Raw genomic sequence first — 22,551 nt, 5'->3', positions numbered from 1 at the left:
CTGTTTCAAATTGTTTTAATGTATTTTATTTATTTATTTGCAAGCAGAGAGCCAGAGAATGAGAATGGGTGCACCAGGGCCTCCAGCCACTGCAGACAAACTCCAGATGCATGTGCCACTTTGTGCATATGGCTTTATGTGGGTACTGGGGAATCGAACCTTGGTCCTTAGGCTTTGCAGTACAGCACCTTAACTGATAAGCCATCTCTACAGCCCGACTTTGAATTTTTGATCCTCCTGCCTCTGCCTCCCAAGTGCTGGAAGGACAAACCATGTGCTGCCATGCCCAGAGTTGTACAGTATTGAGGGTTGAGCCCAGGGCCTCGTGCACGCCGGGCAGGCCCTCTATCAAGACATCCATGTTCCCAACACCGGCACATTACTGTCGTTTTTCTCCTGCCTCCCTGGGAGAAAGGCTGCCTGAGGCCGTCCTGTCCTGGGGTCTGAGATCTTGAGTTGGAGCTTCTGGGATGGAACAGAGTAGTGTGGCCTGGGGTCGGGCCATAGTCAATTTTCTCCTAATAACATGTCCCACAGATGGCATAAGACACAAAGAATAAAAGGTTTATTTTGACTACGGTTCTAACATCAAAAGGGCCACATCTGGTGGTGGCCTTATGGCTGGCAGCCTCTCCCGCAGTGCAGGGAATCACATTTCAGGAGACAGGGATCCTGTGGGAGAACCAGTTAGAGGGGCTTTCTGTAAGACCAGCCTCAGGGTAACCCGCTGATCCATTAGCCATATGCGTGAATTAATCCCCTTTTGAGGGCAGAGCCCTGATTGCCTCATACAGGTGCCACCTCTTACCATCTCACGGTGGGGGTCGAGCTTGCCGCAAACAAACCAGCGGGATGCTTACTCCTGTTGAAGAGCTGTCATCAAGTCTGCTAACATTGGTGACCAAGGTCTGTGCCATGCCTGGTACATACTGTGTGCCCATAAACATTGGGTCCTTTCACTTGCTGCTTCCTGTACCCATTCTTAGCCCACACGCCTGCTGGGGAGCACACAGAGCCTGAGTCTCCTGGCAGGGGAGGTGCACGTGGAAACAGCTCACTTGCTGCGCGTGTTCTGAGACACCTTCCTTTTGGGCACCCTTCCCACATGCCAGACTGACACCTTCCTGGAGAGACAGTCACAGATTGGTGTTGACTCTCGCCAGTGCCAGTGCCCTCTTCGACAGGTGGGAAAGCTGAGACTTGGGGCACATCTTCCCCTAGGTTGCACATCTCCTTATTGCTGGGGACTGGTTCTGACTGGCCATACATCCTGTCACCTGCCATCCCCGAAGGGCTGGGCCTGGCATTTGATCTCTTCATCTGCCAACACCCGGGGCTTCTCAGAAGTCGTTAAAGGAATCTGAGCCTTAAATGTTTTTTTTTTTTTTTTTTTTTTTAAATATTTTTTGTTCATTTTTTATTTAGTTATTTGAGAGTGACAGACCTAGAGAGAAAGACAGATAGAGGGAGAGAGAGAGAATGGGCGCGCCATCTCTCTAGCCCCTTGACTTCTTTTAAAATGAAGTAAGTAATCCTTAATCCTTGTTACAGGTAAGTAAATAATGACACAAGAGGTCTAAACTTTTATGCATGAGGCATGTGGTTAATAGTAGCTATCCAATCCATTAGTTACTCAAAACCCAGTGGTATCTGATTTTCCTTATGCCCCTCCTCCTTGCCTAGTGATGTTTTTCGAGGTAGGATCTCACTCTAGGTCAGGCTGACCTAGAATTTACTGTGTAGTCTCAGGGTGGCCTCGAACTCACAGCGATCCTCCTACCTCAGCCTCCCAAGTGCTAGGATTAAAGGCATGCATCACCATGCCTGGCTATACCTCCATTTTATTTTACTATTATTGTTATTATCATTATCATTATTATTTTTACAATGAAGTTTCAACATTAGGGCTCTCCTCTTCAGAGCTTGTATCCAGTCTAGCCTGATGTGGCTCCTGAATCGTGTGGCTCCCTCACCTGTGACTCCTCTGTCCTCTGTTTATTCTCTGAATGTCCTGCCTACAGCCTGGTCATAGATCTGTGACACCTCCTCACATCCAAGACTGTGGGTTCAGGATCTAACCCCTTTAAGTTCTCCCTGGCCCCACAGCCATACTGACACTGCTTTAGCCACAGCTCTTGTCCCCTCCAGAGCCAGACTCAGCTTCTGCATCTTGGCCTGTGGCTGTTTTTCCATAGGCCTCTGCTCAGAGAGGCTTCTTTGTTTCTGGCTGTGCATGTTGCCTTTTCAGAAAGCTGTAAGAACAGTGCAGGGAACACCCACATTCCTTTGGCTGATTCTCTAGTTGCTAACATTTCCTCACAGACTGTCATTCACCCTTTCTCTCTCTCTTTTAAAGAAATGTTTTATTTACTTTCTATTTATTTATTTGGGAAAAAGAGAGAGACAGAGGAAGAGAGAGAGAGAAAGAATGGGCACTCCAGGGCCTCCAGCCACTGCAAATGAACTCCAGATGCATGTGCCACCTTATGCATCTGGCTTACATGAGTCCTAGGGAATTGAACCGGGATCCTTTGGCTTTGCAGGCAAACACCTTAACCACTGAGCCATCTCTCCAGCCCCTCTTGTCTCTCTTTTTGTTGTGTGGTGTGTATATGTGTGTGTGTTCCTGTGTTTGCAGGTGCACGGACATGGATGTGTGTGCGCATGTGGAGGCCCAAGGACAACCTCAGGTGTGGGCCCTCAGGTGCTGCCCACTGTTTTTGAGACAGAGTCTCTCATTAGCCTAGAATTTGTCAAGTAGGTTAGACTGCCTGGCCAGGGAGCCTTGGGGAGCTATGCGTCTCAACCCCTAACTCCACCCAAGTGCTGGGATTCTGAGTACGCACCATCACACCTGGTTTTTATGTGGGTTCTGGGAATCAAACTCAGGACCTCAATGTTTCGTGCTTTACTGAGCAATCTTCCCAGTCCCTTGCCCTCCATATATGTAATTATATATATGTGTGTGTGTGTGTGTGTATTTATTTATTTATATACACACACACATATAGACACATACGTCTGTTACCATTTCTGTCTTTCTGAATCATTTGAAAACAAGTTGAAGACATGAAGCCACCCTCTCCAAAAACTAAAGCTAAAACCCTTCAAAACTCCAGTGTGCATTTTCCCCACACAAGGGGGAAATTCTGGCACAATGCCAATGCAAACATCTGGCTAGGAGTCCCCTCCAGTGCTCAGGACCTGGTCAGTATTCCCGACACTGCCCCCTTTCCTATCCTGTCACACCTGCTCCTGCTCCTTCAACCTGGATTTCTTGTTCACTTTTCTCCCAGTTTTTTGTGACTTTAAGAGCATCTGTTTCATGTTAGGAAAAAAGTCCCTCAACAGATTGGCTGTCCATGTGGGACAAAGATTGTGTAGCAGTGACATTGGGCCTTTCCCACTGGTGGCTGGTGACCCCGGTCATCACCTGGCACCATGAAGCCATCATTTACTCCGTCATGATCCTTCAGTTTGCTCCAGGACCACATCATCTTTATGCCTCCACCCACCTGCCTTAGTGGCTCTGGTGCCCCGTCTGGCCTGCCTTCACCTCCTCAATAATGAGTCATCCTGCTTGTTGTAGCTGGCACCGTAATGGAGAGCTTTCCTCCTCTCTTGTTCATCCATGGGTTCTGTGGTGGTTTGATTCAGGGGTCCCCCATAAACTTAGGTGTTGTGAATGCTAGCTCCCCAGCTGATGGATATTTGGGAATTAATGCCTCCTGTAGGGAGTGTATTGTTGGGGTGGGCTTATGGGCTTTATAGCCAGTTTCCCCATGCCAGTGTTTGGCACACCCTTCTGTTGCTGTGGTCCACCTTATGTTGGCCAGAGGGTGATGTCCACCCTCTGCTCATGCCATCATTTTCCCCTGCCATTGTGGAGCTTCCCTTTGAGCGTGTAAGCCAAAATAAATCTCTTTTTCCCAGAAGCTGCTCTTGGCTAGGTGATTTCTACCAGCAATGCGAACTGGACTGCAACAGGTTCCTATCTTTATTTCCATCTGGGTGGGTCTGTGGACTGTTACCTTATTCAGTTCTACTACCCTTTGTGTTTTCTTTTATTTTTGAGGCCCAAATAGTCCAAGATTTGGCAAGTGGTAGCCCCTCTGAGGTGATTCCTATGTCCTTTTGACAGGACCCTTTCTTTTTTCTTTTTTTTTTTGTTTCTTTTTTGAGGTAGTGTCTCACTCTAGCCCAGGCTGACCTGGAATTCACTCTGTATTCGCAGGGTGGCCTGGAACTCACAGCAATCCTCCTACCTCTGCCTCCTAAATGCTGGGATTAAAGGCATGTGCCACCACGCCCGGCGACAGGGCCCTTTCTCAGGAGCTGGGAAGTCACATAAGTATGTACACGTGTGTACTTGAACACACCCTTCTGTATCAATTCTGCATTTATCTGATGACCTCTCATTATATTCCAGCCCTGGAATTGCTTTCAGCGTAATCACCATCTGTTCAGGCAAATCCTTCTCTGACTGAAAACCCATTCCTGTTTCCTGTGACAACTTGTCTTAATGTTTGTGCCTTCCCCTAACCCATGGCCCTGCCACTGAGTTCCTAGGTTGAGACCTATAAGCCCCAAGGTGGCGGTGTTAGGAGATGGGGACTTTGGGAATGATTAGGGTGCAACGCTCATGCATGGGATTGGTGCCACATGAAAGATGCCAGAGAGGGCTGAAGAGATGGCTTAGCGGTTGAACGCTTGCCTATGAAGCATAAGGCTTGATTCCTCAGAACCCACGTAAGCCAGATGCACAAGGGAGCTCACACGTCTGGAGTTCGTTTGCAGTGGCTGGAGGCCCTGATGTGCCCATTCTCTCTCTCTTTCTATCTGTCTCTTTCTCTGTCCGTCTGTCTGTCACTCTCAAATAAATAAATAAACATAAACAAAGATGCCAGAGAAAGCCCCCTGGCCCCTCCTGTCAGGTGAGGACACAGTGACAGGGTACAGGTGATGAGTCAGAAAGAAGGCCCTCGCCAGACACTCCATCTCCTGGCTTTGAATTTGGACACCTCAGCCTCCAGAACTTTGAGCAATACATGGCTGAACTTTTGAGGCTTCTGATCTCTGGGGTTTGGTTGTAGCACCCTAAGATACCACACATCAGGGACTTATCCTGTCAACTCTGGAGTATGAGGGCCTGTGTAATTCATGCTGGTGCCTGTGGGGCTCTTGCTGAGACATGAAAGTATAAAGCCCGAGGGGGATGGAGGGATTGCTTGGCAGTTAAAGCATTTGCCTGCAAAGCCAAAGGACCCAGGCTTAGTTCCTCAAGACCCATGTTAGTCAGATGTACAAGGGGGCACAAGCGTCTGAAGTTTGTTTGCAGTAGCTGGAGGCCCTGGTGCGCCCATTCTCTCTCTCTTTCTCTGCCAAATAAACAAATAAATAAAATAAAATATTTAAAAAAGAGAAAGCCCAAGGTGTTGGCCTTTTAGACCAGAATATGAGCGCCTGCCTTCTGGAGGTAGAGCCCTCACTGTTCTTTGCCAAGCACTTGTGGATGCAAGCTCCTTCCACATTCCAGTGACAACTCAACCCTTTGCTGCCGGGGAGTTTGCAGTGGGCTGGCTACGCAGCTGGCTAAAGCAGGTGGTGGGTGAAATCTCTTACCAATGTGTTTTCCCCTCTGCAAAACATTTCAGTCACTCTAGATCCAGTGCCGCCCCTAGAAGAATTTCGTAGCCTCTGATAGGAGGTGTGTGAAGAAACCCTCCAGTTCCCCAGAAATCCGCTCTGCCCCATCCTTGGCCATCTGAAATTTAGCTGGATTTCTAGGAAATCAGCCAGGGAAATCCCGGAGCTGATAGTGCAATGTGAAGTTGACATACGGATGTATGCACACACGGTCGTGTTTAGTAATTGCCTGTGGTTCAGTTTGTTGCATATGTAGATACACAGATACATGCATAGTTATTGTCTTTTCAAGCTATAATTATTTTGTGCAGAGGAGAGGGTGACAGACCATTAGTCAAAGCTTATTAGCACCGGCTTGGTTTGCTTACTGTATACCGTCATTACTCAGTGTGTGGAGATCTGGAGGGCAGAGGCAGTAAGAGATGGGCGTGGGAGTTGGTAAGCAGAGCGAACAGCTGAGAGCCTAGAGCGCAGGGGGCCAGATTGAACAAGGATTCCTGGGTGATTGGACAGCCAAGTGCGTTCATGGTTATAGATGGAAAATGTAGAGTCCAGGGAAGCCAAGTGGCCGAGCCCAAGGTGGGGCTGTCCTGGAACCCAGACCTCCTGACGCCATGACCTGGCATACTTCCTCACTTACGTCACAGTTGGTCAGGATGCTGGTCAAAATGTCATTGAGAAACTATTTATGTTCAAGAGTCTCCATTCAAAAAAAAATCAGAGGAGTGGCTAAATGCCTGGGAAGTTAATTACACCCCCAAGAGATGGGATAAAAATGCCATTCCATAGACTCCGTGGGCAAATACCTATTTTCTGGAACTTCTCCTGTGGACGTTCTCAGCAGTGCCTAGTGAATGAGGGTGCTGTGTTTTCTATCATCAGAGGTGAGCAAGTTTGATTCCTCACAGGGGACGACATAAACCCAGGAGTGGGGAAAAGATGTATTGTTTTAACGGCCCCCACCTCACAAAACTTCCACTGAAATGGAAACTGAGACCATGTCCTGATGCTTAAATTTTTAAGTATAATTCCTTATTTATTTTGATTATATTAGTGGTATGTATTCAGCATAGAAATAGGAAATAATGATAAAATCCTTGGAAAAGAACAAGCACTCATTGAGATCTGGGAAGCTAGGTTAGTGGTTCAAGGTACTTGCGTGCAAAGCCGGCCAGCCTGGGTTCAACCCCCGAGCCACTCAGGTAAGCCAGATGCACAAAGTGGCACAAGTGTCTGGTGTTCACTGACAGCGGTAGGGGGCCCTGGCATGCCCATGCAGATGTGGGTGCATGCATGTGCAAATAAATAAAAAGTATAAGAATAAAAAGAAAAATCACTAGCCAGGCGTGGTGGCACATGCCTTTAATCCCAGCACTCAGGAGGCACAGGTAGGAGGATCGCTGTGAGTTCAAGGCCACCCTGAGACTACAGAGTTAATTCCAGGTCAGCCTGGACCAGAGTGAGACCCTACCTCAAAAAAACAAAAAAAAAAAAAAAAAAAAAGAAAAGAAAAATCACTTTTAATTTGACTTGTGAAAGAGAATTACTGCTAATACCTTGGCACAGATTCTATGCTTCTTCTTGCCAGCTCATTCAGTCTGTTGCTTACTTTTTCTCTGTCTCATAGTGTGTATTATAGAAACATTCACACTGGTACACACAATACATAAAGTCTGATTATGAGGCTGTAATTTTTACCCTGGAAATATTTACATTTCAATGCATGAGGACCTACCAGCTTTTTTTTTTTTTTTTTTCCTCGAGTTAAGGTCTCACTCTGGCCCAGGCTGACCTGGAATTCACTCTGTAGTCTCAGGGTTGCCTCGAATTTATGGTGATCCTCCTACCTCTGCCTCCAGAGTGCTGGGATTAAAGGTGTGCACCACCACACCCGGCACGGCCAGCTTCTTAAAACTGCTATAAATGAGTCTGTCCTATGGCTGTGCCTTACTTTGATGAACTGTTTCCTAGTCTAGGATATTTTGATCATGTAAGGGTTTATTTTATTTTATTTATTTATCTGAGAGAAAGAGAGAGAAAGAGGCAGATAGAGAGAAGGGGCACACCAAGGTCTCCAGCTACTGCAAACAAATTCCAGATGCATGTGCCCCCTTGTGCATCTGGCTTACATGGGTCCTGGGGAATCGAACCGATGTTTGTAGGCTCTGCAGGCAAACGCCTTAACCACTAAGCCATTTCTCTAGCCCAGGTGTTTTTTTGTTGTTGTTTTTTGGTTTTTTTTTTTTGCTATTGTGATCACAGATAGCTACGACCTACTCTGGCCCCACACTTTATCATCTCCTTAAAATAACTTATTGGCAGGACAATGGCTGTGTGAAAGGAAACAGAGTCTTTTATGACTGTCTGTGTGTGTTGCCAAAACTCCTGGCTGCTTATCCTGCTCTGACTTCATGAGTTGGGAGAGTGGCTCTTGCCCATAGTTTAAGATTCTCCAAATTGTGTCCATCAAAGACATCCAGAGTCCTTGCCATCCTCAGCCCTCCAGACCAACCCCTTTCTTTATTCTCCCTCGGGTGTGGCCATCATGGGGCTCCATCGTATGTCCTAGAGGGACTGGAGGGGCTAGTGGGGTCCATGGAGAATGGCAGTGCATGGGCATGCATGCAGGCTGGCCCGGGGCATTTAGAATGTGGATTTAGGAAATTCCTGTGGGCCCAGCCCCTCTCATTCGCCTACGTGCCAAGGCCAGTAGGTGCTTTGCCTTAGGACCAAGTCTTGGTTTCTCTGCCAAGTCCTGTGATCTGGCGCCAATCCCTCTCTACTTTCCTGCTTTATCTACACTCTAACTAATCTCATTCCAGTGACCTTTGGTCACTCTTGAAGAATGCCAAGCTCCTTCCTTTTTTTGTGTGTGTGTGTCTGCACATGTGTGGGTATGTGTGAGGCCAGAGGTTTGAGTATCTTCCTCAGTCATACTCCACCTTATTTATTGAGATGGGGGTCTTTCACGAAACCCAGAACCCACTGATTTGGCCACACTTGCTAGTCACCTTGCTCAAGGATAAGCCTGTCTCACATCCCCGGTGCTGAGACTACAGCTCAATAGTTATGTGGGTGCTGGGGACCTAAACCCCAATGCTTGCGTGGGAAGCACTTTGCCGACTCAGCCACTGCCCCGGTTCTAACACCCTCCTTCCTAACCACGGCTTCCAGATACAGGATGCGGTTTGCTGCCACGGCGGGCGCTTAACTGACTTTGACTCTTCTGCACCTGGGACCCAGCCAGGTGTGGCAGTGCACAGTGTGGCTGCTGGGGCCAGGCTTCATGTCACACTCCGGTTCTGCCACATAGCAGCCACGCAACCCTAGAGGTTACTCAGCCTGTCTGTGCCCTCGTTAGTAAGTAGTGGTAAAATCAGTATCCGCTCATGGGGTTGGTCACTGGGCCATCAAATGGCGTGGTATCTGTAAGCACCTGCTTGAGATCCTGGCGCACAGTCAGGTGGGTAAACATTTGCTGTCTTGCAGCTAGCTGGCTGGTCTCTGCTTTCAACTCACAAAGATTCCCCTGTCCTCAATTCTGCCTTGGGCCAGATGCTGCTCCCATGGCCTGCTATACCTTCCTTAGCACTTCCTACAGCCCTGGAACGGAGCCAGGGGTCCTGTGGCTTAAAGCTGTGCTACAATCCTCATCAGAAAACCCTACAGACTTACTGACCATAGCAGACAGGGGTGAGTGCCCTGTGAGGACCAGACCAGGGGCTCTTAACTGCTGGAATCAGCTCCTCTTGGGGGCTGCCTGCCAGGTTTCTTAGTCAACGCAGATGTTTTATTTATTTATTTGACAGAGAAGCAGTGGGGGGATGGGTGTGCCAGGGCCTCTAGCCACTGTGCCCCCTTATGCATCTGGTTAACATGGGCCCTGGGGAATTGAACCTGGGTCCTTTGACTTTGCAGGCAAACGACTTAACAGCTAGGCCATCCCTCCAGCCCCACTTTTACATTTCTAAATGAAATGAATTGCAAGCATAAAGGAAACATGCTGCAGGCCAGGGTTTCTCTGTGTGACGCTGTTGACATTTGGGGCTGTTGTCCTGTGTGGTGACCTACTCTGTAGAGTGTGCGGCAGCCTTGGTGTATTTGTTGCTTTCCTCATTATGTGACAAAATAACTGACAAAAGCAAGAACGTAAGGAGGAGGGTTTGTCTTGGCCCACAGTTTGAGGTGACCCAGTTCACGTGGTGGCAAGAGCGGGAAGCAGCTATTCACATTCAGCGTGCACCCACCACCACAGACCCCCGGGGAATGGTGACGTCCACACTTAGAGTGGGTTTTCCCACCTTAATCAACCTCACCTAGAAAACCCCTTACATACATGCCCAGATTTGTTTTAATGGTGATTTTAAAAAATTACTTAATTTTTTAAATTCATTTTATTTTTTTAAATTTTTTTTATTTTATGTTTATTTATTTATTTGAAAGTGACAGACAGAGAAAGAGGCAGAGAGAGAGAGAGAGAGAATGGGCACTCCAGGGTCTCCAGCCACTGCAAACGAACACCAGACTCATGCGCCCCCTTGTGCATCTGGCTAACGTGGGTCCTGGGGAATCGAGGCTCAACCGGGGTCCTTAGGCTTCACAGGCAAGTGCTTAACCGCTAAGCCATCTCTCCAGCCCAAAATTAATTTATTTTTTATTAGCAACTTCCATGATTGTAAACAATATCCCATGGTAATGCCCTCCCTCCCCCCACTTTCCCCTCTGAAACTCCATTCTCCATCATATCCCCTCCCCCTCTCAATCAGTGTCTCTTTTATTTTGATGTCATCGTCTTTTCCTCCTCTTATGATGGTCTTGTGCAGGTAGTGTCAGGCACTGTGAGGTCATGGATATCCAGGCCACTTTGTGTCTGGAGGAGCACGTTGTAAGAAGTCCTACCCTTCCTTTGGCTCTTACATTCTTTCCGCTACCTCTTCTGCAATGGACCCTGAGCCTTGGAAGGTGTGATAGAGATATTTCAGTGCTGAGCACTCCTCTGTCACTTCTTTCCAGCACTATGATGCCTTCTGAGTCATCCCAAGATTACTGCCATCTGAAAAGAGAAGGTTCTGTACCAAAAGTGAGAGTAGCATTAATATATGGGTATGAACATTAAGAGAAGTGCTTACTGGGCAGTTTCATGAACATAGTATATACGCTTAGCCAGACAGCAGCAGACGTTACACCCCTAGGGCTCATGACTACCCCTCATGTAGGTTTTCAGTGTCAGGGATGTATTCCCTCCCATGGAACAGTCCTCCAGTCCAACTAGAGGGCAGTTTGTTTCCAGCATGACAGACATGCCGCTATTGCATCATGGTGATTCTTTTTTTAAAATTATTTTATGTTTTATTTATTTATTTGAGAGAGAGAGAGAGAATGAGATAGAAGGGGGGGGGGGCACAGAGAATGGATGCACTAGGGCCTCTAGCCACTGCAAACGAACTCCAGATGCATGTGTTACCTTGTGCATCTGGCTTTATGTAGGTACTGGGGAATCAAACCTGGGTCTTTTGGCTTTGCAGTCCAGCACCTTAGCCACTAAGCCATCTCTCCAGCCCTCCATGGTGATTGTAAATCCTGCCAATTGACAACCAAGATTGTCATGCTTGGTCTTTATGCACTGGATGCCAGTGACACTCCACTCTCCAGCTGTGTCTCCAGACATTCCCTAGGGAACAAATGTCACCTCTGGTTGAGAACCACTGATCAAGACCTGTAAAGAGATGAGCATGTAGCTTGTGGTAGAGAGTTTACTTAGCTTGCTGGAAGCCCTGGAGTTCAATCCTCAGCAGTGTCTGCCTGTGATACTAATAGGAAGATCACCATTGACATACATTGATCATACATTGACATACATGACCAGCCCTGGCTACATGAGACCATGTCTCAAAAAAAAATTATGAAACATAATCCTTGACTTTTGCTTTTTAGACTAAACAGACGTGAAATTTCTCTTTCAAATTGTTATGAGGTTTCTAGCTCTGTCTTCTAGGCACCTGTACTTAACTTGCCCTGGACCAGGGACAGCCCGCTCCTGGGCCAGCGCTGTCTTTAGGCCATGCAGAAGCCTGGGCCCTCCTTCAGAGAGAAGGAAACCGAGACTTTACTCAGAGCCACAGACTATGGGCTGCTCGAATGTATCTGCAGCTCCGAGGCACTTTGTTGAGCATTATTTTTTCTTTTTTGTCCTCAGCTCCTGGGACACTGATGAGGTCATCCAGCCAGCTGCTCCCCCACACCCGGGAAACCCACCTTTAGCTGCCTCTTCTCGTCTCAGCGAGGCTGCCGGCCCGGTCTCTGTGGACCTGACAGCTCAGAGGTATGGTGGGAGCCGGGGCTGGAGCTGTGGTGGGAGCTAGTTCTGGTCCTGAGACTGCTCTACTATCTTCCCTCTTCCCGGCCACATACCCACCCCAAACCAGCTCTGCACTGTTGTCCTCAACACAGTAGGTGTGTGCCAGGACTTGCTTAGCCATTCTTTTGGCCCTTGGGGTAATCTGAAGGAACCCTAGGAGCCTCACACACAGACATGCATGTACACTCATACACACATACATACATACATATGCAGGCACACATCCACACACTGATGTTTTAGAGTCTCACTCTCTGGGGCCATTAGGCATCAAGGGTCCTGATTTAAAAGTCCTTCAGACGGGCTGGAGAGATGGTTTAGTGGTTAAGCGCTTGCCTGTGAAGCCTAAGGACCCCGGTTTGAGGCTCGGTTCCCCAGGTCCCACATTAGCCAGATGCACAAAGGGGCGCATGTGTCTGGAGTTCGTTTGCAGAGGCTGGAAGCCCTGGCGTGCCCATTCTCTCTCTCTCTCTATCTGTCTTTCTCTCTGTTTTTTTTTTTTTTTTCGAGGTAGGGTCTCACTCTGGTCCAGGCTGACCTGGAATTAACTCTGTAGTCTCAGGGTGGCCTTGAACTCATGGCGATCCTCCTACCTCTGCCTCCCGAGTGCTAGGATTAAAGGCATGCGCCACCACGCCCGGCCTGTCTTTCTCTCTGTGTCTGTCACTCTCAAATAAATAAATTAAATTTTTTTAAAAAAAGTCCTTCAGAGAGCATGTGTCCTGTTTTCACTATTTCAGGGTGTGCGCTGTGTCGCTACCTGCTGGCTTCCCAAGACACCAGCTGGTCAGCTGTTGTTTTCGTTCATCTCTGAGCGAGGCTTTGGTGGGAGCACAGCAGAGGAGGAGTCGGCGGCGTGTGGGGAGTGGAGCCAGGTCTCCAGACCTTTGCCTGGCCTTGTGGTCTGGGCCCCAGCCTGCTTTTCTGCCCTGCTGCCCCCTTAAAAAAGAGGGCCTAGTTTAATGACATGCAAGGACTGAAGTCCAGTTAAGGCTGTAATCTGTGTTTCTTAAGTCCCCTCCCTACTGTGCTTTATTTTTTTGTTTTTATTTATTTATTTGAGAGATAGAAGCAGATAGATTGAGAGAGAATGGGCAACCACTGCAAATGAACTCCAGACACATGCAATACCTTGTGCCTTTGGCTTTGCCTAGGTCCTGAGGAATCAAGCCTGATTCCTTTGCTTTTGCAGGCAAGTGCCTTGACCGCTAAGCCTTTTCTCCACCCCTGCACCTGTGTTTTAAATGACTTGTCCCAGACTGCTTTGGGCCAGGCACTTTCTATGGGAGGGCTGAATATACCATCTGTAGTGTCTCCTCACGGTGGCTGTGGGTGGTGGGGGTGACATTCTGACTGCGTTTCACAGATGTGCAGACTGAGGCTCCAAGATGCTACCATGCTCGAGGTCACATAGCAGAAGGAGGCAGAGCCAGAGTGAGGCAGGTTCATTTTCCTAACCCTTTCCCTAGCAGACAAAGTCACGTCACCTGCAGCCTGACTGTAGGACGTGAGAAGGGATGGGAGGCGAAGTGCTGATGCTCGTGGGAACCGGAGCCCTCTTCCCCAGGCCAGGGCTCGGCACTGGCTGGCTCAGTGTTTGTGGACTGTGGAGCGCAAGCGGCCCGCTGGTGGCTCATCTGAGAGAGTTGTCCTGGGTAGAGGTGACAGCTTTGGAGTTGGCTCTGCTCCCCACCTTCTTTTCCTGCCTGGACTAGGAGAAAGGGAAAGGGAGGGATAAGGGACTGGGGACCAGGCCACCGCAGTCCTTGTGGGAGGTTTGCCTCCTTGTGGAAGCAAGGCTGGTACTTTAAAAAAGCAAACTTGTGAGGAAAAAATAAAAATGAAAAAATAAAAAAGCAAACTTAAGTTTAAAACTTAAGTTAAAATTTTAAAGTGTGCGTGTGTGTGTGTTTTAAAGGAATTTAAAGAAAATGAGTTCGGGTGTAGTGATTGATGCCTGTGATTCCAGCACTTGGGAGGTAGAAGCAGGAGGATTGGGAGTTTGGGGTTGTCCTTGGCTGCATAGAGAGTTTGAGGCTGCGCTGGGCTACCTGAAACCCCGGCTCAAAAATCCCCAAGAGGGAGATAGACGTGGGTACAGTGCTTGCTGTGCAATCATGAGGACCCGAGTGCTGATCCCCAGCGCTCACGTAAATGCTGGGTGGGGTGGTGTCGTAGTCAGAGTCACAGGTTATGGGAGGAACAGGATTGATTGACTTTTCCAGATCCAGGGGAAGTTCCATAATGGTGAAAAAGAGAGAGAAAACCCAGCAGCTGCCCCACTAGCAAGCCCACTCTGGGAACCCGGGCAGAGCTCAAGCATTCTGCATACCACATACCGTAGGATGGAATTCAGATCCGCCCCCAGTGACACCTTAGGGCTGGACCCCAGGATCCGCCCACAGTGACACCTCCTCCAGCCAGGCAGCTGGAGATATAGAGCTTTAAAAAAACTCCTGGGCTGGAGAAATGGCTTAGCGGTTAAGCACTTGCCTGTGAAGCCCAAGGACCCTGGTTCGAGGCTCAATTCCCCAGGACCCACTTAAGCCAGATGCACAAGGTGGCGCATGCATCTGGAGTTTGTTTATAGTTGCTGGAGGCCCTGGTGCGCCCATTTTCTCTCTCTCTCTGTCTGTCTGCCACTCTCAAATAAATAAAAATAAACAAAAATTAAGAAAAAACACCTCGTGACTCTATTGGGGGACATCATCTCAGCCAGCACTTGGGTTGGGCAATAGAGTACAGTGAAAATGAGACCCTGTCTTAATAGAATGAGGCGTAGATAACAGAATGACATATGATGTCAACTTTTGGCCTCCACACACATGTACACATGCACCCCACACATGTATGCCTGTGTACATACGAACAGTGTATGTACACGTGCATGCACACCACACCCAAACACGCACAAAAGTGCAAAGCAATTAAAGAAGGGAGGGGTAGGAGCGCTGGCAGTAACTTCTCGAGAGACAGAGGCAGGCTGGCTCCAGTCTAATCTGCCAGCTGCTCATTCTTTGTTGCCAAACCTTTAAATTTCTAGAACTCGTCCCAAAGAGGCAACATCAGCTCTGTTTCTGGGGTATTTCCTCGGATGAAAGACAGGAGACTTCAATGTCCTTTCTGAGGACACCACACTTGCCGCCTGTGGACCCGGCTCTGTGTTGCTTTTGGCCAGCAACCTGAATCCACGTCTTCAAGAACATTCTACAAAAGACTAGATTGCCCGTGGCCATTTGTACCGTCATGTGTTCTATATTTTCTTTTTTAAAGCCAGGATGGTTTTTCATATGAATCCTTCCAGCCACACGGCCACACGGTAGACAGTGAAATAAGGTGTGCTGGTCACGTGGGGAGCTGCCTGTGTTCTTCCCGTGGAAGGAATCCAGGCAGGTGATCTCTTTGGATCTTAAGGGTTCCCTTTAATACAGCTGGAAAATTACTCGCTTGTCTGTCTCATACCCATGGTTCAAACTAGGGTACATGGATGTGACCTCGTGATAGCCGGGTGGTTGCCCCGCTTAAATCTCTTTACTTGTGAGATCTCAGGGCTAGCCAGAGACTTTGCACTTCTGACCAGTCCCTGGCTCCTGGCGCTGCTCTGGGGCCCCCATGGGGCAATACCAGGTGAGGTCACAGGTCCTCAGCACTGGAGACTCCTGGGCTAGCAAAAAGAATGTGGAGCATGGGGTTGAGGAGATGGCCCAGAGAGGAAAAGGCTTCTTTGCGGGTCTGGGGACGTGAGTCGGGTTTCCAGTTCCCACTTACAATGCCGGTGTGACGCTGTGCGCCAGTCATCCTAGTGATGGACAGGTGGAGACGGGAGTTTCCCAGGGACTCAGTGGCCAGCCAATCTTGCCGCATTGGTGAACCCTAGGCCAGTGAGAGACCCTATCTGGAAGGAGGCGGATGATATTCCTGAAGTGGCACGAGAGACTGTATTCTGGCTTCCCCCTGCATGTGCATCCGTGCGCACACACACACACGCACACACATGCACACACACGCACACGCTGTTTCGTGCTCTGCATCAGGGCTTTGCAGGCATTTGCAGGCGCAGAAGGCGAGGGCCGGCGTCCTACTACCTGTGGCTGCTGCTCTTGCTGTGTCTCCAGATCCCAGCGTGCGTGTGGGGAGGGGCTTGTTTCCATCTGTTTGCACAGTAGAATTCTTTGTCTTTGGTGGGTTCAGCCATCACACCAAGGTTAGCTGAAGCTTTCCTTAAGCAGGTGATTAATAACTGAATCATAAAGCGGAGGAATTTGTTTTTGAATTTAGAAAAGGCATTACCCGATTCTAAAGACCTGGGTCCTGGGGAATCAAGCTTGATTCCTTTGCTTTTGCAGGCAAGTGCCTTAACCGCTAAGTCCTTTCTCCACCCCTGCACCTGTGTTTTAAATGACTTGTCCCAGACTGCTTTGGGCCAGGCACTTCCTATGGGAGTGCTGAATGTACCATCTGTAGTGTCTCCTTTGTATCATTTTATATATTTTATTTATTTATTTGAGAGAGAGAGAGAGAGAGAAGGAAAAAGGGAGAGAGGGGGAAGAGGCAAATAGAAAGAATGGGTGCACCAGGACCTGCAGCCACTACAAGCGAACTCCAGACACATGTGCCACCTTGAGCATCTGGTTTACGTGGGTCCTGGGTAGTCAAACCTCAGTCTTGAGGCTTCACAGGCAAGTGCCTTAACTACTAAGCCATCTCTCCAGCCACCCTTTTTTATTTTTATTTTTATTTTTTTAATTTGAGAGAGGGAGAGAAATAGGCACAGGGAGAGAGAACGGGCATGCCAGGGTCTCTGGCCACTGCAAACAAACTCCAGATGCATGTGCCCCTTTGTGCACCTGGCTTACGTGGGTCCTGGGGAATTGAACCTGGGTCCTTTGGCTTTGCAGGCAAGCACCTTAACCGCTAAGCCATCTCTCCATCCCAAGCCCCACTTTTTTTGAATTAGGGTCTCACTATAGCTCAGGCTGACCTGGAATTCACTTTGTAGTCTCAGGGTGACCTCGAACTCTCTGCGATCCTCCCACCACTCACTGCCCCACAAGTGCTGGGATTAAAGGCGTGCGCCACCACGCCCGGCTTCCTTTGTGTCATTTTTAAAAAAATATATTTATTTATTTATTTATTTGACAGAGAAAGAGAGAGGGAGGGAGAGAGAGAAAGAATGGGTGTGGTAGGGCTTCCAGTCACTGCAGTCGAATTCCAGACACATGCGCCCCTTGTGCATCTGGCTTACATGGGTCCTGGGGAATCAAACCTGAGTCCTTTGGCTTTGCAGACAAGCACTGTAACCACTAAGCAATCCATCCAGCGCATCCTTTGTGTCACTTTAAAGCTCCTTTGCTTTTCGTGAATCAAGTCTGTATACCTGGTGCCCGGTGCTGACTAGTCATGGCCCTATATACTTGTTTATAGCCTGTGCGTTTCCAGTGTCCAGCAGGTGATTGGTAGCCTGGATGCCAGTTGCCACATTGGCGCTTGTCAAATGCAAACAGTGCTGTGTGGTTCAAACTAACCCATGATTTTGTTCTTTTGGGTTTTGAGGCTCATGAGCTGCTGTGCAGATACATTAGGGGTTCGTGAATATCCAGGTCTTCATTACCTGGGCTCAGCCTCCTCTTGTTCTCAGCACCCCATCTTCATGTCCTCCATACCTAGGCCGACCCTCAGGTGCTCAGGACACATCAAGCAACCCTGCACTCGGGCTTGGAACCCATGGGGCTGCTAGCAGTGATGGTGGAGATCTGAGACCTGCATGTCCCCATCCAGATCTCAGTCTCTCCTATAGTTTGAGAATGGTGTTGACTTTCCTCCTGGTTAGTATTTCCTCCCCAGCTAAACTTCTGCCTGCACCAAGCTTGAAGCACTCTCTTTCCTCTGAGTGTAGAATCATCTGTGAGGGTTAAGAGTTCGGATCCTCAGCACCCACTTAGATACTGGGTGGGTGTGGCAGCCTGCCTGTAATCCCAGAGCTCAGACAGGATTCTCAGGGCAAGCTGGCTAGCGAGACTAGCTGTCTGGGTTTGCTGAGAGACCCTGTCTCAATAAATAAGGCAGAGAGCGACTGAGGGAGCCATTTGACATCAAACTGGCCCCATAAACACTTGTACACATGTATGTGCAAACCTGGAAACACATGCACATCACACACACACATGCGAGTACAAAAACTAAAAATAAGGGCTAGGGAGATGGCTCACTAGTTAAAGGCGCTCGCTTGCAAAGCCTGACAACCTGGGTTTGGTTCCCTTGTGCCCGCATAAAGCCAGATGCACAAAGTGGTACGGGCATCTGGAGTTCCTTTGCAATGGCAAGAGGTCCTGGCATACCCATTCCTTCTTTCTCTCTCACCTCATTTTTCTCCCTCTCTTTCTCAGCTTACAAAATAAATAAGATAAAAATATTTTTTTAAAATAGAAATAAAATCAAAGATAGCAACAACAAGATGGGAGGGAGGAACTGACCAGCCTGTCGAGGGTTAACTTTGCGGGAGCCACTCCCCCACCCACTATGGCTCTCTGAAGTCTGTAGGTCAGCAGTTTGGGGCTGTTCACATTCTCCCCCCCCCAACCCCGCCCCCACCGCCAGCCTCAGGGACTGGTGTTCACAGGGTGGTAGATCTCATTAGATACTGGAAATGTCTGGATGTGTAGTCTTAGGTGACCAGCCAATGTGCAAGTCTCCATCAGCCCCTTCTTTTTTTATTCAAAAATATTTTTATTATTTATTTATTTATTTGCTTTTTCAAGGTAGGGTCTCACTCTGGCTCAGGCTGACCTGGAATTCACTATGTAGTAGTCTGGGTGGCCTCAAACTCAACAGCAGTCGTCCTACCTCTGCCTCCCGAGTGCTGGGATTAAAGGCGTGCACCACCACGCCCGGCTTAAAATATTTTTATTTTTATGTATTTATTTGAGAGAGGAAAAGAGACAGAGTGAGAGAGAGAGAGGAAGATAGTGGACACACCACGGCTTCCAGCCACTGCAAATGAACCCCAGACGCATGCGTCACCTTGTGCATCTGGCTTACATGGTCCTGGGGAATCGAACCGAGGTCCTTTAGCCTTTCCAGACAAACACTGTCTCTCCAGCAACGCTCTCTCTCCAGCCCCATCCATCAGCCCCTTCTGGCTCGGACTTTGGAACTTTCCCAAGGGTCATGGCTCAGTGGCACTTGCCTGCCACCCATCGCCGAGACTCATTTTACCAGCTCGCAGGCTGACCCTCCGTTGCGCACCACTGTCTCACCAGCCAGCGACTCGAGAGCACTCTCCCTTTTTGCAGCTTGCTTCTCATTTACAGTCCAGTCTTTGGCCTTAAAGTCTGTCCTATTACGTGATCGTGTGTGTGCACTTGGGGATTCAAGAAGAAAAGCGCCTCAAGAGGCCCGTGAGGAAGGGCTGCGTGTTAAATGCCTTCCAGATGGCGATAGGAAATGGGAGATAAGATGCCGCCGCCCATCTGGCCCGACAGGACGTGATATGTTCTTGTGCACCTTCGGGGGCTGTTATCACCCTCTTGTGACAGCCTGGGCCACTCTGGTCTTTGTCCTTGGACAGGGGCTTAATTTAGAAGCTCCACCTGGTCTCTGAGATGAAATTTGCTATCAGTCCAGTGGGAACTCTGCCAAGAAGGACTCAGAAGCCCTGAAGAGGGGAATCAAAGGGCAGCCGTTGCTGCCAGCATCTCTCTGTCCCCGGGCCATCAGGGCTGTGGGACTGAGGGCGAGCCCTGGAGTCACGTTCTCTGGTGTGGGCGGGTAGAGCTTGCTACTGAGGGACCAGTTGTTTGCAGATGTTGGCAAGGTACCAGTTCAGGGTCAGTGCACTGACTCGGGATCCATGTGGAGGATTCTGAGATCTTGTCCAGTGGGAATGATCAAAAAATAATACCTTGCTGGGCGTGGTGGCACATGCCTTTAATCCCAGCACTTGGGAGGCAGAGGTAGGAGAATCACTATGAGTTCGAGGCCACCCTGAGACTACATAGTGAATTCCAGGTCAGCCTGAGCTAGAGTGAAACCCTAACTCTAAAAAAAAATTAATAAGTAAATAAGTAAATAATAATGCCTTGACAGGTACGTCATGTCTGTCTGGTGAAGTATGATGGTTCAGGTGGTCACTGTCAATTCCATCCCAACTCAAAAACAAGAAGAGTTTCAAGGAAATCAACATCAATCATGACTGGCTTCGCTTGCCAAAAACATAAACATTCCTCAGGAGTTTGAATTTGTTTTTTTTCGTTAACTCTAGTAAGGTTTGGAAAATGTTGATTGATCCCTTGAATAAAAAAAATAATGGTTATGGGCATATATAACCAGAAGGGTCTTTGCATACCTCAAGAAGCACCCCCCCCTTTTTTTTGAGGTAGGATTTCACTCTAGCCTAAGCTGACCTGGAATTCACTATGTAGTCTCAGGGTGGCCTCGAATTTATGGTGATCCTCCTACCTCTGCCTCCCGAGTGCTGAGATTAAAGGCTTTATTTTTTAAGATTTATTTTTATTTATTTATTAGAGACAGAGAGAAAGGGAGAGAGGGACACAGAGAGAGAGAATGGGCATGCCAGGGCCTCTAGCCACTGCAAATGAACTCCAGACGCATGCACCACCATGTGCATCTGGCTTACATGGGACTTGGAGAATCAAACCTGGGTCCTTAGGCTTCACAGGCATGTGCCTTAATCGCTAAACCATCTCTCCAGCCCCCATCCCCCCATATTCTGAGGACATTGGGGCCAGTGCAGAGCTGACAGGAGAAGGCAGAGGGTCAAGTCTGTATATGGAAGTGCTCTGACCGCCTGTGCTGGGTGTGGCAGCCACCCTGAGGGTCCCACTGCTGACCGGGCATGGTGCTGGACCTAGATTTTAAGCGGTGAAGCACTGTCCTCCTTTAACCTAGTCATGTGGGGTCATGGGAGATGATACCACGATGAAGGCCGACTGAGGCCATCAACCAGGACCTCCTTCGGCCTTGTGTCTGCGATAGCACCCGAGCGGGTGAGCACCCCGCGGGAACAGGTTAGGGGCCATGTAAGTCCTTCTCAGGTCCAGGCCTAGCTTTCTGGGTGTGTGATCTGAGTAGTGACCCAGGGTGCCACGCGCCGAAGGCTCGGCCCTCTGTTCTGTCTCTCTCTCTCTCTCTCTCTCTCTCTCTCTCTCTCTCTCTCTCTCTCTCTTGAACTTCCAATACTTGGGGAACGTGGCCGCACAGTTTCACATGGTAGCTCCTTGCATTCCATTTGGCCTACAGATTCCGTTGCCAGGCCTGCCTGGGCACTTAGGCTGTGACATTCCCACAGCATGGAACAGCTGTGTCACTCTCGATGGCCCCACGAGGCCGGGAGCCAGGGCACGGAGGGAAGGGCCTGCTGCCTGTGGAGTGCTGAGGCCTGGGCCAGCCCCCCCCTGCCCCCCCCCGGGGGGCAGACTCTTGTTTGCTTGGGTTCTGGTCCAGCAAGACAGCAGCTTTCAGGAAATAAGTCAGGAGAGGACTTCCATACTCACTACCCATGTGAAGTAGGCAGGGGCCTTCCAGGTGGATGGTCTGCCTGAGCAAAGGCGTTCTTTGGGGGATTTCTGTCTGCTAGATGGGGTTGGAGCAGGGAGCCATGGGGGTATGCCTGAAGGAGGCTCCACGCAGCCTGAGGAGCCCCTGTAGACTCCGTCTGTGTCCCAGAAGCACAGGTAGTTGGGGAAGATTTTAGGAAAGGGGAAATCTTGAGTTGAGTCACTCTGATGACTGTGGGAACATGGACCTAAGGGGACAAAACCAGCAGAGGCACAACTGAATATTCAGCAGCTCTGTCTCCAGCAGAGGAAGGTCTGGGGTACAGGTGGCTGGACAGAGATGATGTCTTCTGGAAGGAGATGACTCAGCAGGAAGGGGTGATGAGGGGTCCTGGGGTGGAGGAAATGAACAAGAGCCCCACAGCCTGACTTCTGGTGCCAAGGCTTAGCCCACTGGTGCGGCCGTTACCAAGTTGGAAGAACAGGAGGGCGAGGAGGGAAGGAAGTAGCTCTGCCAGGGCCAGGAGATGTCATGATGCCCACATGTTTGGCTGTGTTTGGCTTGGTTATGAGTCATTTGTTTCCTTGTTGGGGCCTGACCTCCTCAGCCACTGAGAATGGGCCAAGAACTGGCCACATGGGGAGGGAGGCACCATTCTTAATTGGTCTATTGAGTCATTTGTTTAGTGCCTTTGGCTAATGGGAATAGGCCAAGGCAGGAAGGGGAAGGGTGTGGCGGTGGAGGTGGGGGCCAGTGGGGGGGGTGGAAGGGAGGAGTTAGCTGCTGGGTGGCCCCTTGGGAAAAGGAACTGCCTTAAGTATAGCCAGGCTCTCCAGGCTACTGAGCTTGGGAATGCTAGGTGCTGGGAGAGCCCAATACTTGCCACCTGCCCTTCTCAAAGGAGGGGCAGTAGTGGTTAAAGTCTGGGCGTGTTGTGTCCTTGTCTGATTTCCAGCTGTGAGCTGTCATGGGGCCACAGATCTAAGGCCATCTTTCCAGCCCATGTGGCAGCAGTTGAAACAGACTTCCTA

The 22,551-nt window shown here is 49.2% G+C and overlaps 1 protein-coding gene across 4 annotated transcripts in view; it reads left to right on the top strand.

Annotated features, from left to right (window-relative positions):
* The window catches only part of Tacc2 (transforming acidic coiled-coil containing protein 2), a 218,070-nt gene that overhangs the window by 89,271 nt on the left and 106,248 nt on the right, over nt 1-22,551 (top strand). For all 4 annotated transcript variants that reach the window (XM_045153732.1, XM_045153246.1, XM_045154750.1 and 1 more), the window contains exon 6: nt 11,843-11,968. In XM_045153732.1, the coding sequence (XP_045009667.1) occupies nt 11,843-11,968 (126 nt within the window). The remainder of the gene's footprint in view (nt 1-11,842; nt 11,969-22,551) is intronic.

The sequence above is a fragment of the Jaculus jaculus genome, chromosome 1, assembly GCF_020740685.1.
Source record: "Jaculus jaculus isolate mJacJac1 chromosome 1, mJacJac1.mat.Y.cur, whole genome shotgun sequence".
NCBI classification, from domain to species: Eukaryota; Metazoa; Chordata; class Mammalia; order Rodentia; family Dipodidae; genus Jaculus; species Jaculus jaculus.
The sequence above is the reverse complement of the archived record's forward strand: the minus strand, read 5'-3'. Positions and strand labels throughout refer to the sequence as shown.